General features: G+C 42.6%; 1 protein-coding gene across 1 annotated transcript; it reads right to left on the bottom strand.

Annotated features, from left to right (window-relative positions):
* Nucleotides 1-17,230, bottom strand: antxr1b (ANTXR cell adhesion molecule 1b). The gene is made up of 18 exons (XM_008293727.1): nt 16,868-17,230; nt 14,535-14,606; nt 14,366-14,437; nt 14,186-14,267; nt 14,035-14,068; nt 13,420-13,499; nt 11,926-11,994; nt 11,386-11,466; nt 11,241-11,301; nt 9,926-10,024; nt 8,349-8,418; nt 7,929-8,007; nt 6,038-6,133; nt 5,896-5,937; nt 5,702-5,794; nt 2,903-3,064; nt 2,133-2,213; nt 1-1,470 (listed from the first exon to the last, which is right to left on the bottom strand). Exons 1-18 carry the CDS (start codon nt 17,014-17,016, stop codon nt 1,093-1,095), a joined length of 1,800 nt encoding a protein of 599 aa, XP_008291949.1. The 5' UTR covers nt 17,017-17,230; the 3' UTR covers nt 1-1,092.
* Between the last annotated feature and the right edge of the window lie 204 nt (nt 17,231-17,434).

Raw genomic sequence — 17,434 nt, 5'->3', positions numbered from 1 at the left:
CAACATCTTTTACTGATTTATTGCACATCATATCGGTATGAGCAAGCCTGATCACAAATGGGCTGCCGAATCAGTCGCAGCTTCCAGAGGTTACGTTTGTCATCGTGACCGAGTTTAAACAGCCTCTGACAGTCAGCGTCGCGCTCGGCCAAAGATGTAACTCCTGCGTTTTAAGGCTCGCTTGCTGACAGCTTTACAATTAACATCTCTGGTCTCTAAACTTCAGGATTTTCCATGTTAATGACTTTGAGATACGACGCTCAAGATCATGAGTTTAATCTAAATGGACTCTCCAGCAACTTATTGAAGACGTGTATGTGAGGAATGTATAAATCTTACTGGTGGTAAATATGCTAATTTGCATTTTTGCCAAAAGTTGCATGAGAAGGTCGATGCCGTTCTCATTTCAGTCGAGTGAATGTGAAGCTTAGCTTAGCTTAGCATAAAGACATGAAGCAAGGGGCAAACACTGAGCCTGGCTCTGTTCAAATTTTTAAAAAAATGTACCAACAGTAGCAAAAAAATATATTCATAACATCAAAACTGTCATCGTCCATCAAATACAATGTGCGTGCATACATGTATTTTTGATTTTTAAAAAAAAAACATTTACAAATTATATACATTTTGCAGGACGAGCAGCTGCTGAACACACTTGCATGTATAAAACACATGAAGCAGTCGCTGAACCGCTCGATTTCTGCTGTGATTTTAAGTTTTCATCGCTTAGAATTAACATCAGACAAAAGCAGACGTTAAAGTTTAAGCTGCTCCGTTGCAAAGTGTGACCGAATTGTGCGATTTGGTTGGAAGAAAGGTTCTTAAAAACTGAATAAATGCTTAACTCCAATAGCCAAAGCTGTGTTTGTTTGTGCTAAATATTCACTTTTCTAGACTTTCTAAAAAGTCGAGTTTCATGGCACATCACGCTCCAGCCATGAGCAGGTGGAGAATCACCAGACGCAGCCTCAAAAGGCAAAATCAGAGCATCGCTGTCGTTCTGCTCGGATGTAATTAAGCACAGACACGGCGAAAAGGGTCTTTTCAGGTTTCCATTCTGAGCTTGGCTCCTGCTCTTCATCGACTTAATCATCAGTGGTTTTCGTGATTGGGGCGTGGAGGAGGCCGTGATGGAGGAGGGGCTCGGCACGGAGGCGGGCCCTGAGGCGGAGGCGGCAGGGAGCCAGTTGGAGACGGAGGCGCGGAGACGGGGCTAACGTTGGCCGGAGGCAGGGCCCTGTTGGGAGGCGGCGTGTACATGGGCGAGCTGCTGGAGGACGGTGGAGGAGTGGACGGCAGAGGAGGGAGGGTGGAAGTTGGCGAGGGGGGCAAATGGAAGACCTGGTCGCCCTCTGACGGACGACGCTGGTAACTGTGGGGCAGCGTGTAGACGGGCGTGGAGGGGTGGTTGTAGATGGGGTAGCGAGGAGCCGGGTAGGATTTGCTCCGGGTGAAGTTGATGCACCTGCCCTGTAATCAGAGAGTAAACCACAGGTCAGTGGAGGAGTCTGATGGGTGATTTAAATGTGCAAGATGCAAAGAAACTCTACAAACTGCCCTCGAGAAAATCTGCTGTGGCACAGCGACTGGCAGCTCTGGAGGGGTACAGCTCTCAGCCGATGGAAAGAGGAAATTCCACTTTTAGTGAGTGTCATGGAAGAAAACAGCATTCCTGCCAGCCGAGCCGAGCCGACGCTGAGAGCTGAAGGAGGCAGGCAGGCAGCGCCGACTCCTAATGACTTCTGCAGACACGAGCGCCCTTCCAGACAATACCTTTGTCTACCGACTGTGACATTTGAGAGTTTCCCTGAAGTCACTGTTCCTATGATTAGAATCAGCTCTGACTTAAAAAATGTTTCGCTCATGGACCAGTGTCACGCAGATAAGATTTCAGCTTGGCTTCCTTCTGCTTTGTTGTTTGATTTTAAGCCGGACGCCTCCGAACTCTCCTCCTTCCTCATTTCCAGAGCTAATGAAGTCAGACTTTAAAAACTCAGGCATCTCTCTGCCAAAAAAGTTGCAACGGTTGCTTCACAATCTTAATAATTGCTTTGTTTTGAAGGCGCGTGTGCTGTTCTTGCAGGTGCTGTTTCTTATTACTCTGTAAATCACCATGTTAGCCCATTTCTCACCTTGTCTCCAGGATACGGTCGCATCACAGACACTCTGTCGTAGCCTTTTCGTAGAAACACCCACAGAGCGTCCAGTTTACCCTAAAGACAGATGACAGCACAGAACAATATATATTGTAAATGCATATCTGTGCAGCAGAGCAATCCTTTAAAAGAAAAGCAAGTACAGTAGAAAGTCTACCACTCTCCACTGCACCACTTTTGCCCCAGATGTCTTTGCATAGGTAGCTTTGTATAAAAAAAAAAAAGAGAGGCAGATAAACAAAGAAAGTATTTTGTTAGGAATAACATCCACTCAACAGATTCCATATTCAGGGGTTAGCTCAGTCCATGTCTGGTTCTTATTACTATCCATCCAGCTGACTAATATGTGAGGAAACAAATCTTATTAACTATTTCCTGGTAACACATCATTCCCAGAAACACTAAAAAAAAAATGACTCGGTGCAGCGACACCATTGTAAGGAAGAGGACGACATGTCAGAGGGGCTTTTAGAGAGCATCTGGAAAACGCATCAGCCGGATAACACATATGTGATCCATGCCTTAGAATATATTTTATGGCAGTGATGCATCTGTGAGACAACTGAGGAGGACCATGAGGTATGTTTCAAGGCTCTGGAAAAAGTGGGACCCTGAGCTCTTGTCAGAACATGTGAGTTAACATTTAGTAGAAATGTAATGTCAGAGGTATGATAATGATAAAAACACTTTAAAACCAGTAACTGCAGGCTGATTTAATGCAATAGCAAAGTGAACAACTGCAGCACCTTGATGGGAGTGTACCACTTCTGGGGACCCATCGATTTGTGCATGTGGTAGTGAAGCCGTGGAGGAGGATCGTACTCCTGCGCAGGCATCACCACTCGAGCGTTTTTAGCCTTTTCCAGTTTGGCTCCTTCTTCTGTGGAACCTTTATCTCCCCAGCGGACCTGAACAGAAAACAGAAGCTTTCAGCACGAGGCTGCAATCAGAGACAAATAGGAGCAATCGACTTCAAGTAAAAGAGGCCTGAAGCTGGTATTTTTAGCTGATGGATCACATTTGGTTGCATTTTCAGCTGAGAGTGTTTTTACTGGTAGCCATATCAGGCATCATTGACTCTAGGGTGGAGCCACCAATAGTCACAGCATTGAAAGAATATCTATGCGAGAATCCAATGATTAATAAACTAAGGGGACAGATTACTAAACCTTTTGGGTAAAACTGCTTTGCCTTAATCGAAAGGCCTGTCATAAGAAATCATACTGAAGTGTAAAATGATACTAACTCCACACTATCAACATGTGCAGTTTGTTAGCTGCTTTATTTGGATTCTGATAATTCCTCAGTTTGCATACGTGCCAATGGGCTGAAGTGAGAAAGCCGCATCCGCTGGCTCGGTTTAACAATCTGTGAGTACAGATTAGTAACTGGTTTTCACAGGTTTTCTTCGGAAAATAAAAAAAATGTGGCAATAACTGAAAATTTCAAATTCCTTTGATTTTTCTTCCCGTCATCCTCCTGTTTGGTGCAAAAATAATGATGATGGCAAACATACTGTCATTCTGAGGTAACAAGTTAATTTACCATCAGTTTTACCCTGTCAGCGTACAGCACCCTCCGTAATTATTGGCACCCCTGGTTAAGATGTGTTAAAAGCCTTAAAATAAATTCAATTTTTATTGCAGAAGCATACTCTCACACTGGAAATTGTAGAAAAATGCAACCTTCAACTCAACTCAAATGAATTGTTGGCAAAAGGGGGTTGCACAAAGTATTAAGTTAAGGGTGCTAATGATTGTGGCACACATGATTTGATTAATTACATGATTTGAAAGAATTATTTTTTAATGTGGGATTTTTTTTCACCCTGAATAAATGCACTTGAATTAAAGATTGGATTTTCCTCTTTTTTTTCATTGTGGTCCTATATTATTTAGAAAAAAACTGAATTTACTAGAAGCTAAAGAACACATCTTAGCCAATAATTATGGAGGGTGCTGTATTTACTTATTATGTAAGCCCACATTTCCATTGATTCATTTGCACATTGCTGCACATTGGAAATATTTCTATTACTTTTTTATTACTTTTCCAATTCCTTGGATTTGCGCTACTTGCTCCTTATTTGTTATGTTAAAAAAAAGTTCCTTTTTGTTTTTTCTTTTTTTGCCCCGAACTCCCAGTTCAATTCCTTGTTTTTTGAACCCTTCCTTGGCAACGAAACTGATTCTGATTCTAATCCTGGCATCGTGATCTTGAATAACGAAGCAGCTTTGAGGTGATAAAATCAAATCTCTGAGAACCCGGTTGGTCATTTCAGGGTTAATTCTCGTTCCTCTCGCTTTCAGATGTTTGTTGCATTTCTACGTCGGTTGTAATTAAACCCAGTCAACTGAAATCCACAAACGTTAACCTCAGAGCTTAATTGTGTCAATTTGTGATAAGTTTTGGATTTGGGGTTTTTCCTAAACCTCTAACAGAATATAGGGCATTTACTACTGAAATAGTTAAACCTCAAAATTCAGGCTACAAACTCACTGACACTGACTGCCTCCTCAAAGGTAAAGAATGTCTCACTAAGAGGTTTTTTTTTTTTATTCTAACCCAATTGCCTTGAAGAGTCCCTAAAAAAGCTAAAATGTCAAGAATGAGCCGACACGTCTAGAGTGAAACCAGCGCTGTCCAAGCAAACCTTGGAAGTTCATTACTCAAATTCACACTTTTGCAGCTGCCACAAGCCATGAGGACTTTTAACTTGGCAGGAAAAGCACATAAATGAAGCTGTGCATATTTTCCATCGCTGTGTTTGGAAGCGGTGCAGCTTCAAGGCAAAAAAATCACAGCACAAACTCCTCAGATTGCACCACCGCTTCACAAAGCGCTGCACGCTGACACCAGGACTTCTGTCTCCTTGACCGAGACGTCTCTTGATCTGAGTCGAGCTCACCTCCTACAAACTGCTGCTCTCGGGCATCGTGTTGCACAGAGATCTGATGTCAAGCAGCCTTTTCTAATTCCACAGTGAACTCACTGACTACCATCATGTCCCTGAGCCTTCTCCTCACTACTGGTCTTTCTCACAAAGAGAAATTAGGTTTACTTTTTGTTTTTCTCTCTCAAACTGCTAAATTAAAGCCACCCAACAACAACCACAAACAAATCATGCAAGCTCAGACCCTTAAAGCTTCTCCTCTCTTTGATTCCACCAAGGATTTCTGCCGTCCTTGCACTTTGCTGTCCAGATGGCCTCAACTTAGCTCTCCCTGGCTCTCGGAAACCAGTCGCATCAACAATGTGACTCAGGCTCTTCCAGCGTGGACTTGCGAACTCATCTCTTTTAAGGAATGAGTTGTTTCCTGCTTCCCTTTTGTTTTCCCCGCTGCACTGGCGTTTGATCTCATTCCCATCTTTCAGCACTGAACTTCAACTTTCGCTCAGCTGACTGCTGGAGTCGAGTTTGCCACGTGGTTCATCTGTGGACTCGAAACCGGCTAACAGAGTCGCTGTAAAGCAGTACATCCAGTCCCAACCAGTATGAAAAATCATTATACTAGACACCAAACTCAAACTTATTTACACTTTACCTCCATTCTCTTGATGCCGCCGACTCCACGGCCTCCGTAGTACGACGCATCTACCGTGGGCCACCTCTTCTTCGGAAAGCCATCCTCATCATCCTAAAGAAAGCAAAGAAGTGTCCATTTGTTGCCGAGACAAACACAATATTCCTAAAGACACTGAAATGTAAATGAGAATTTGAACAGATAAAACCACTCACAGAGATGTCTTCTATGACTGGAGGAGGCGGCTCATGAATGACCTGCAAGCATAAAAAAAGTAAACACCAAAAATCCTGTAATATTCAAGCTATTCTTATAACAACTAGCAACGACATGTCTGTGAGTTTTCCGTTGTCGTACCACTGTGCAGCAGAGAGGCCAGAACCACCACAGCAGAGCGACGGTCAGCAGGAGCAGCAGGATGAGCAGAGCTATGGCCACAAACGTCCCATCAGACTAGAAGAAGAAGGAGATACTGGACATTACATTGGCTTCCACCGATACGCAGATGACACCCAGTTGTACATACGTGAGTCTGATACCTTTCATTTCTCTTATATTATCTCCTGCCTTGCTGGAATTAAAAACTGGATTTTTCATGCATCTGAATGACCCCAAATGTTGAAGTGATTGTAATAATTTTCATTCCTTTTTAGCCCCAGAGGCATCAGCATCTCTACTATAGTCTGGGTAAGTAGTGTTCATATTTATGTTGTCTTTTAATGCTCAGGGAAGCAAAGTGGTGCAGTTTTGCTTTGCCCAACCAAGACAGCTAAAAAAAGGTCATTCCTCTCCGGTGCAGCTTTAAAAAAGGTCATCCATGCTTTCACCTCCTCCAGACCGGATCACTGTGTTATTACTGTTGCACTTTATTCTAGTAGCAGGAAGCGAAAACATCCAAATCCAGTTCAAAGTGCTGCTGCAAGGCTTTTAACATGCACCAAGAGAAGCATTCATATGACCCCCAACGCTAGCTTCCAAGTGAGTTTTAGAATTCATTTTAAGATTTGCTTGAATGGTCGAACTCCTGCCTGTATGTTTGATTTCCCTGTGAGTCTTATCGCTGCCTGAGATTCTCCACCAGGGTTCTACTAACACTTCCAAAGTCTTACTAAAGGTGACTGAGCCTTTTCTGTGAAGCTCCTCAGCCTTAAATAGAGATCTGTAGCAGGCAACCTCCTCTACCGCATAGCCAGACCATTCTGCAGCACCGAACTGATTGTCATTCCGTTACAAGGGAAGGGAACAAACACATTCTGGCTGGTTAGTATTTCTTTAAACCAATCATAGTAGGCGAAGCTGAGTGAATGATGCAGCGACGGTTTCCCTTCAAATTAGTGACGAGTGAATTGTTTTGGTGGAACATTTGCATGCAGGGAGGCGAGCGCTGTTATTAATACGACTAATTTACTGAAAAAAAACAAAAGAATAAATAAATAAATGAACTAGCAGGGCTGCCTTACTGCATGATCCAAATCCTCGCCAAAACTTGGAGTGTTCAGTGTGGTAGGTTGCTGCGTGGAGGTTGTTGTAGTTGTTGTTGTTGTTGTTGTTTCCTGCCGTGAAGTGGACTTTGAAAGCGGTAACACATAGATAGTGGAAGAGGAGGAGAAAGTCGTGTGAAAAGTAGGCCGATGGCAGACTTATACACACAATCTACAACCGATGAGTCGAAATAATCTCCTCTTGATACTGACCTAATTGTAGTACTTAGTCCTAATGGTTAGTAGCTATTTAATTTATTTTATCCTGTGATATTTTATGCTTTGGATCTTGTTTATTTGCAATATATGCTTTTATTTTGAAGCACTTTGCTACTATTATTATTACTATTTTTAATAGTATTGTTATTATTATTATAAGTTACGTGCAATCAGTAATAGAGTATTTGTAGTTTAAACCTTCAAGCAAACTCAAACAACATTTTCCATGCAGAGGACAATATGGATTAGTTTAAACGTTTACAGCATCTTGTCGTGTCAAGGCCACTAATGAAAAGCAGCACACTGTGGCAGAGGGTCAAGCAGACACATGTGAGGTTTGGAAGTTCAGAAACTGCTGATTCACACGAGAACAAAGGAGCTGTTGGGATTCTGTGATGGTAAAAATCTACACAAGGTCAGCAGCCACCTGCAAGTTGGAAGTCCATGTCTAGACTGAAGTGCATCGCAGACGTTTTTTTTTTTTTTTAGCCGTGAGGTGATGTGTAAGCTCAGGCATTCTGGGCCATCTTGGTTTTCGTCGTACTTACACAGGCGACTGCAGTGATCGTGACAGAGCTCGATATGAAGCTGATGCCGTTGTTCATGCTGACGTAGGGAGTGGCAGACCTGCAGGAAGGACAGCACAGTCAATGCAGTGTTGCTCAAACTCTGAAGATGCAACTCTGCAAATCGTGCTGATTGTGGTTGAAGACAAACCCCCCCCCCCAATATTTCCTGTTTCCATTTAGAATTTTAAATGATAAGAATGCAAACATCCTCAGTTGAAAACCCAGTTTGTCCTCCAACAGCTGCTTGTAATATAATAATAATTGAAAGTACAATATTGCGCATCCCGAAGCTGTGGTGTCGACATCAAGTTACTATTTTAAGATGCATCTTATTAAAATGTTTCCTCTTCACTCTTCTAATATAAACCAGACTGCGAAAAAGTTACAGTCGTCACTTACGTTCCTGCTTTTTCCAGAACAGGAGCTGGGCACAGAAGATAGGTATCTCTCACCACCAAAGGTCTCTTCACTGTGGAAAAAGAATCAACAGAGGAATTTGCATCCAGGACTTTAAAGAGAAGTAAGTGATACAAAGGAAAAGTTTGTTTCGCTTTTCTCTACCAGTCCCGAAACTTCAGAAGATTCATGCCTCAAAATATATTTTTTTTCGTTATTAAATTCCTGGACTTCCTCTCCTTATGGAAAATGAAGCAAATGAGGGAGGGTTGTGGTTTATTTACCCTGGCTGAGTGAGTGTCTAGTGTGTGCGCAAAGACAGTGCTCGTCCCTGATGAGATCCACATTCCTCGTTGGACATCTGAGAAGCTCTGAGCGTTATACCAGCTGATTCGAAGCAGAGCAACATGGCGCTGATGGTTTTTGAGGAGGGCGAGGATTTAAATCATTGTTGCCCACAAAGGGCTGCCGTCCCCCCACCCACCCACGTCCAAAATAAACTTGGCGCGGTGCTGTAAATGTTTGCTTGCTCCACTTTACAATATGCGTAATGTGGTTGGACGGGTAATTGTTTGCTCTACTTTTTCGCATATGCATTAACATTCTTCTGGCTTCGTCTGTCCACCGTTCGCACTTTGCATTGAAGATGTCATACCTTCAGAATGACATCATACAGACTGTAAGATGACTTTAGCAGAATCCGTCCACAGTCTGTGCTTTTGTCTTTTATCCGCCACCAAAACAGCAGCATGTTCCACTCCAATAAAACCGTTTTACGCGTTACCTTTGAACTGAGCCGGGTTAGCTGCTTCCCTCTGTTTGCAGTCTTTATGCTATGCTAAGCTAATTGGCTGCTGGATGTGCTGGAGCTTCATATTTACGGACATGAGAGTGTTTAATTTTGCAAGAATGAATGAAGTACATTTACAACCTTTAATTCGAAGATTCAAGTTTTTGCAGCATTTAAATCTTCGTACAACTTCGCACAAGTCTGTAGATGATTTGTTGTTAGCGGATTACATTTAGTAAAGCAAAAAAAAGAATTATAAAGTCAAAAATGTATGAACAAGTTTGCGTTTTATTCCTGTTTTGCCTTGTGGAAGAAGAACTCTCCAACAAGCTCACATGTGGCATATTATAGCCGTGGAAATATGAGCAAATTTTGTTGGCAGAGTATTTACATATCTAGCAGTTACAGAGTTAAAAAAAAAAGGATTCATTCGAAGCCATGTGTACGTCAAACTGATGAATGCAAGCCCATTATTTACTCTGCTTAACTCTGTTTTTGCTCCGTTTTTGGGCTCCACCAACTCCTGGGGGGAAAGGTCTGAGTATAGCTGCTAAACGCTTCACCATATATCACCAGCTAGTTTCTAATTTTATCTGTATTCAGCATGAACCACTGCAGGGGTAAGGTTCCAGGCTGTAAAACCAAAACAATGACCTGAAAGTTGCACCGAGTTGGTGGACCACTGAGCCGGGTTATAAACTGGTACAATCAGTGGGGGATAAAAAGAAAATCACTGCTCCTATTGTTGTGTGTCTGCCTGGAAAAAAGATCAGAGAAGCAAAGCACTCACTCAAAGTCATGGTGTCGTTGATGCGGAAGCTGCAGAGAACTTTCTGTACGTCTCGAGCGTGAAGGAAACCGTTTCCCTTGACAACCACTTGGAAGGATTCTGCAGCGGGATTAAGTTCAACATTAATACAGTTATTACTCCTTGGAGTACATTTTATAATATTGAACAGGACATTTTTTTTGAGGAACATAAAGGACATATTCAAACTAAATGTAAACAGCACAAGGGTTTGTGTGCAGCAGGGGTTCCCAAAGCGGGGGCGAAAATCAATAAATCAGTCGATAGATGTTCTTATTTTTGTTTGTGTCAACACTTTGTTTTCAGACATCATTTATGTGCTTCCTCTGCTCTCTTTGTTTGACGTCCAGCTCATTGTCCAGCACAGATCACTTTTGATCTGGTTTTTTGGCCTTCATTCAGCCTGAGGAGACAGCAGCACTGGTAGATTCTCCTCTTTCTGTCGACTCCCCCTTTCTTTGTGTGATTTTCTCTCCCTTACTAACAGCGGTTATAATTCTCGATCATCTAGCTGGCTGCTCTACAGGGGGACCAGGATTTGCTCTTCTCCTGTTTAGCTCCCTGATCCTGGAACAACCTTCAGAACAGCTTCATTATTTTGTCTTCCTGGTGGTGTCCAAAGCTCTGACGTGTAACTGAACAGAGCGATTCCTACGCTAGTGTCTGTATTGCGCATCTTCAATCCTTTGGTTCTTTAAATGGGCTTTACTCGCATCCTATGTCAGGTGTTGTCATTCGTATAATCTTTTCTAACTTTATAATGGTGTTTATTCTTAAATTTTAACCTAAATAAAGGTTGAACAAATTAAATTTAAAATCAAAATAGAAACTTAGAGTATGATTTTCTAGTAGCTGTCCCCTAAATTTAACCCAGAATGGACTTGCTGGGCTTCAAACATAGTGTCCACTCATCTTATCAGGTGACTTTAAAATGAAAGTAATGAGTTGAAAATTCCCAAAATATAAGTTTGCACGTGACAACAGGAATGTAGGAATCTGCTGCTCCTTACACACAGACGTAAGCTGTACATCTGCTGCTCCTAAATCCTGTATGTTTACTCAGTATCTCGGCTTATACCTGGAGATTAGTTTGATTAATGTATTCTGCTACTAGCCTGTATTAAATTACTGTAAAATATTATTTTCGTTGTGCCGCTTAGTGCTCGGTTTTTGATTCAACCTCCTCCGGGGACATGGGGGGTTGTGAGTCTCTAGCACAGTTATTTTGGGGGTTGGAGGTTAAAAACTTTAGCAACCCCTGGTTTAGTGTTAGCAGTGTTTTTATTCTCATCTTTACCTCCTGCACAGATGCTGGAGGGCTCCACGGCCAGGATCTCAATGCACGACCGCTTCAAGATCTGACAGTGAAAATAATAGTGTGGGTAAGTAGATTAGAGAGAGATTTAAGGCATCTGCATCTTTTATGTATGTCAAGCTCTTACCGAGTCAATGACCCCTTGCAGCGCTTGAAAGCCGTCATTCACAGGGAAGACGTGGTCCTTACTGTCAGCTATCGTTGAAAGCTGTCAATACATAGGGTTAAATGATTAAAGAAGCAGTAGGAAGAAATATTTAAAAAAGCATCAACAACAATAAAACTATGATGTAAAGTCTATATGTTCCTTCCACTAGACTAACACGCATTTCAAAGCAAAAAGTCAACATTCATTTATGGCTTCAGCTACAATTCAAACTTCACTCTCCTGAGTCAAAGTCCTCCATCTAAATCATTTTACCATCACATCCTGCTGCTGCAGATCTGGGTGAAAAGACCTGTGATTGGCTAAAACTTCCCATTATTGACGTCATTTTCTAAAGCTAAAAAACAAAAGCAAGCGGAGGTACTGAAGTCTAATTTCTCCAAAGATAGCTTGACTTATAATATACTGAAAGGTTAACATTACATTTCCACCCCAGACAACACTGCTTACTCGAGCTTTAACTGATTGTTTAGATGGTTGATTGGTTCATCCGTTGGTTACCTGGGTTTCATTGAAGTCTTTTACGCCCACACAGTACACAGTGGCCCCCAACTGGCGCGCTCTGCTGGCCTGATTCAAAACGAGACATTAAGCAAACAGACAAACATGCTTCAGTCAAGTGATGAGCTAAATCACAAGGAGAGGAAAAGTGCTGCTGTGGATGGACTGAAACCTAAAAACCTGATATGACTGCGGATGATGTTATGCCACCGACAGCTGCTGGAAAACATCTGTGTGATACATGTTTTATAGAAGATGGACGTAGGCTCCAGGTCTGATAAGTGAAGTCAATGCAGAAGGGTTTAAAGGGGTTTTCACACAGGACGCTGGCGCCACTGCGTTCTGAAACCTATTCATGTCTATTGCTTGGTGCAGCCCAGCGACGGCATGCTGCTGTGCCAAGCAAAGTGCACAGCTCAGAGAGATCACATGCTTGCCGTGGACCCCTGTGTGCTACGACGTTTGGCTGCGCCGGCAATAGAAATGAGGCATATCGTCTGCACAGAGGGCAAAGTGGAGAAAAGTATCTGAATTCCCTGAATTACGTGATATAACTTTGTGGTTGTATTGAGACTCGGGGATAAAGGTTTTATTAAGAGCCAGGACATGGTGTAAAGTCTTCATCTTACTATGTGAAGCTATGAGATCACATATGTTGTGAATTGACGCTGCATACAAAAGTTAGAATTTAATTGGATAGTGCTAAGGCTCGTGCTAATGTTTGCTACTTAGTACAGGACAGTTACTTCTTCACTGTTTGCATCAAAGTGAAAGCTTTTTGCTTGAGAGGATGGTGACGTTGCCCCGCTGGAAGTTTTGTAGTATCCACCTATTTTTATGGCTAGTCTGCGACTCCCTCTGAAACCTGCAGCAAGCGCAGCGCGTACCACGTCCTGTGTGAAAGCCGCTTTAAACCTGCTTTCTCTCTAGCCTCCAGCAGGGGGCGACTCCTCCGGATGCAAACGTAGCTTGATTGTATAGAAGCTACTTTGAAAACGTTCAAATCAGTTTATCACCTCATTAAACATTTTCCTGATGAGTTTATGATCTCAATTGATAGCTTTAAGGTTCCTTCAATGTAGCACAATGTTCATTTTGAAAAGTATGATCCCATATAAGAGGTAAATAAGCATTTTAGAACACATTGTGATCGACAAGTTACTGTCCTATAGACTTGTGCAGTGTGCTGTCTGATTTCAGTATTTGATGGCAGCAGCAAAAATGTAAAACTCAAGGCTTCAAAGCAGTAGTTCACAAACCAGCAGGCTACATCCATATTTTATATCCACTTTATGATGTGGCAGCGCTGAGTGAGATGTGGCCACGAGCACAACAAGCCTCCACATATAGAGATGTACTTGTAATTTAGTATGGATTCACCATTTAGGTTCTGAGAAAAAAACATGTGTTATGAAGTTTTATCACATGATACCAACAAAACTATGTCATGCACTGTAGTCACTGACTTATGGCAGATCTGCTCTGCATGTTCACCTCTCTTTGTGCCAGGTCAAACTGATTTTCTCTCAGTTCACCGTCTGTCAGGGCGATGATGACGCTGGCTGTCCGGTAACCTGAAAGACAGAAAACAGTTGAAATTTTCTCGATCCATCCACTGGTTAAACCCACCGGAGCCCATTCATGCCAACACTGGACAAGGGGCGAGCACTGGACGGGTTAGAAGTTCATCGCAAAGACACAAACAACCACTCGCACTCCCAGCCAATTTAGAATCACCAATTATCCTGCCACGCATGTCGTTAGACTGTGAGAGGAAGCACTTAAGAAAACCCACGCAGGCTCCCTGACAACATGCAAGCTCCACATAGAAAGGCAGCAGAGCCGACGCTGCACCACCCACGGTGCCACCCACAGTTAAAACTGGAAACTAATTAGTCTCATCAATTGTGTTTTTCACAATAAGAATCAATATTCATTTTGGGGAAAAAAGTCTAGAACTGTGATGTAAAGAGCAGCTGTGCTTCTGTTGCTGTATCTCTCTGTGATGTGATGAATCCACCATATGCTTGAATTATGAATATGACTTCTAATGATGGGGGCAAAGACTCCACCATGATTAAGTGTTAAAAAGCAAAACCTTCTACTCACCATCTCCAGTCCCGTAATATATTTGCTCGCTGGCCTGAGAGAGAAGTTTGGAGGCGTCAGTGGCTATAAATTTAAATAGGCCTCATTTGCAGAGCTAGATGGCACACTGGTGGGTAGGGTCAGTTTTCCATCGACTTAACAGATGACTTACTCTTTGAAATCCTCTGTGCATGAAGGTGTCTCCGCCCGGCTGCACCATGCTCAGCTCCTCCAGTCCGGCTCGAATCTGCTCTCTGGTCGTTGACAAGAAGGGATAAAAAGAATTGGTCACAGTGGAAGGACACAGCGCTGGAGATTTAAAGTGAATCATAAAGATGTGCGTCTGTGCCACCTGTCTTCTGTTAGCGCCATGAGAGTCCTCCCCTCTGTGGAGAAGACAATAAAAGACATCCGCAGCTGAGGGCTGGAGAGGAAAAAAAAAAGGTGAAGGAGAGGACTGTCATGTTTTACAGTCTATGATTTTCTATTTTCGTCTTTACTCCGTGTCTGTGTGGTCGTACCTGATGAACTTGTGAGCCAGATGGTCAACAAAGTAGTATATCTCATTCCAGTAATGCTGCACGCTGCCGGACCTGAGAAGGAGATTGGAGAGATTCGAGCAGCGACTTTAGTTTAAATCACTCGTGGAGACGGTTGAACCAAAACTTGAGTCCACAAACTGTCACGAAGTAAGAGCTGCTGTAAATACTTAGTGTACGTCCGCACAGGAGACAGATGTTGAAAAGGGTTCTCTGATAAAACCAACAACTGATAACTGAACTGCAAACTGATGATGCATTGTTTTTTTTTTAAAGGTGGAATGTTTGGCTTTTCACTGTCGTGGGATCTGATTAAGGGTTGCAGCATTCTAGCTCTGCCTTCACTTAATACCTTAACATACCATGAGCTGTGCCATTAACGCCTTCAAAGCACATAACTGTAGGTCTGTACATATGTTTGTCTTCAATATAAATTATTCTGATGACGCATTAACATTAGAAAACAGCACAAATCTCCATTTAAATTTCTGCGGTTTCTTCAAAGTGTTTGTTTTTTCCAAACTAAACCCTGAAATGTTAAATCTTTACACTTTGGAAGCTGCAACCAGCAATTTATCTGCATTTTTTTGGCTTGAAAAACAACAAATAAATGATTATTTTAACATAACTTGAAATGCTAAATTACTGCAGATTGACTGATCAAGTAAACAATCTGATTTAACAAAACAAAAACCTATCTGAGGATAATATGCATTAACAAATAACACATCAGTGATACTTCTTGTTCTTTTGTTTGTGTGCAACTCTTGAGATATCCTGCCGTGGCTGCTTTAAGCATACTTGTGCCATTTTCTAAACGTTAGTGTGTCAGTTAACTTATTGATCATTATTTCGATGCCAAACAAAACGTTAAAGAGCTGCACGATTCTCTTCTGGCCTCCTTCTGAGTCCAGATTTTGCAGCAGGTGCAAACTCCACAAAGCAAATCCGCAAAATAATGTAGATTTTTAAGTGAAGGTCACTAATTAAAGAGAGTTGTGGAGCAACTATGCATAACCTCCACCGCCTCCTCTCACACTGCCCTGCTGCCTCCCTCCTCCTCCTCCTCTTCCTCCCTTATGTTTTCATTTATCGTGTGATGTGAGTCCCAGCGCTCAGACAGCCAACAACCCGGGATCTTTGGAACATCTGGCTCTAATGGAGAAAGGGTTCTACAGAGCGAAGCGCACACAGAGAGAGACTGGACGGCTGGAGCGGCTCCTGTCAGCAAAGTGCGGCCGCAGTTTGACAACAGGAATCCCTGCGGCGCACTTCATCACAAGCGAACGCATAAACACGTTACAGAAGAAGATGTCACGGTGTAAACACACTTTCTGTCAGGTTTTAAGTGGTTCATAGCGAGTGTTTGCAAAAAGCAACTACTAATGTATGTTTGGCTCTTTTAGGAGAAAGTTTAGGAGCGACCTGTTCGAGGAGCTTCATGACAGTTTAATGGAGAGTGTAATTCAAAACTTATGCCGCAGAACGTTCAAGTCCTGAGAGATCTGCTCCTGTGTTTGTTCAAGAAGATGACACAGGGTTGCAGCAGACATTAAACGATTGCTGGACTGACAGAGAAGCATTCCTGAATCTGATAACCAATAATCATTTAAGACATTTTAATGCCAGCTGCTGTTCTGCATAATTGAATATTTTCAAACTGCGGCTTGGAGAAAATAATACACTCGAAGACGTCATCCTAAACTCTGGAGACTCTTCAACTCGAAATGCTTTTTAATTAGACCAGAAGATGAGCTGGTAAATAAAATAATTGTAAGGCTATTTGCTGTTCTAGTACGATGCGGATCACAGTCACAGTTAATTTGAATCTGACAAATGTAACGTTATTTATTTGTTTACTCCTATGTTTCATAAAGCAGGAATTGATGGAGCTTTTAAATAGCTGTGACAGTTGAATACCACAAGAAACCATCAATAAATAACCACATCTGATGGTGGAAAGGGTGTTTTAACTGTAAAATTACTCCTTAGAAAACCTCCCTTCAAGCTGAGACAGTTCAACAGGTGACATTTCAAAATAAACACACACATGTGCCAGCTGCTGCTCTTATGAGGTCTTCGCTCACTATTCCAGGTCACTTGCATGTCACACAAAATCAGCAATATTTTTTTTAAAGATATGTCCAATCAATAGGCTGAAATCTGCCTGCCACACAACAGTAGTGCTTATTTCTCAAGTAGTCCATTAATGCCTCTGCAGGACAGCTTGCACCTGTGTCTTCAAAACAAACTCACATGAGTCATGCACAGAACATTAACAATAACTTCCTCTGAGATCTAGTAAAAGCACTCACTTGTCCAACACAAAGTAGAGGTCAAATCCTCCGTAGCAGGACGAGCCCGCCTGCCTCCTCTCAGTGAACTGTGCTGCAGCGCCGGCCGCCAGGACCGCCACCAGCAGCTCCACACCGAGCAGGACCTGCCTGCACCAGCGCTGGGACATCACCCCAGATTTAAGAGAACGCTCAGCCTGGGGAGAAGGTAAATATTCTCCAGTTGGAATTTCTTCTCTGTGACTTCTCCCTCAGTGTGCAGCGATGCAGCCGGCCATGCCGCGAGGACTGATCTCCAAAGCTCAGAGTGCTCCTCTCGGGATCAGTGTCCCATCTCCTCAGCAGCAGATGTGTGCTGGCAGAGGAGGAGTGAAGCTGGTGGGACTGAGTGTTCGGCTCCCTCTCTCTCCACACTCAATCATTTTAGCACCCGGTGCCACGAGTTTCACATCAAAACACAACACAGGCATGTGAATCGGTGGGGGGGGGGATTTACTGCTTCTTACATCTGTTTTGTCTGAATGACCCTCAACAGCTTTTGGCAGATGTTTGCTCCAACTTGAGCTTTTCTTTTGTTTGTTTCTTTCA

The sequence above is a fragment of the Stegastes partitus genome, unplaced genomic scaffold (genome assembly GCF_000690725.1).
Source record: "Stegastes partitus isolate 25-593 unplaced genomic scaffold, Stegastes_partitus-1.0.2 Scaffold907, whole genome shotgun sequence".
Taxonomy (NCBI): Eukaryota; Metazoa; Chordata; class Actinopteri; family Pomacentridae; genus Stegastes; species Stegastes partitus.
Note: the sequence above shows the minus strand (reverse complement) of the source record. Positions and strands in the feature narration are given on the sequence as shown.

Excerpts from the sequence above, each read along its gene's own strand:
- antxr1b (XM_008293727.1), bottom strand. The coding sequence starts at position 17,016 with ATGTCCCAGCGCTGGTGCAGGCAGGTCCTGCTCGGTGTGGAGCTGCTG. Across the intron at positions 14,438-14,534 it reads CTGGCTCACAAGTTCATCAG|CCCTCAGCTGCGGATGTCTT; the intron begins GTACGACCACAC and ends TTTCCTCTCCAG. Across the intron at positions 13,500-14,034 it reads ATATTACGGGACTGGAGATG|GTTACCGGACAGCCAGCGTC; the intron begins GTGAGTAGAAGG and ends TCTGTCTTTCAG.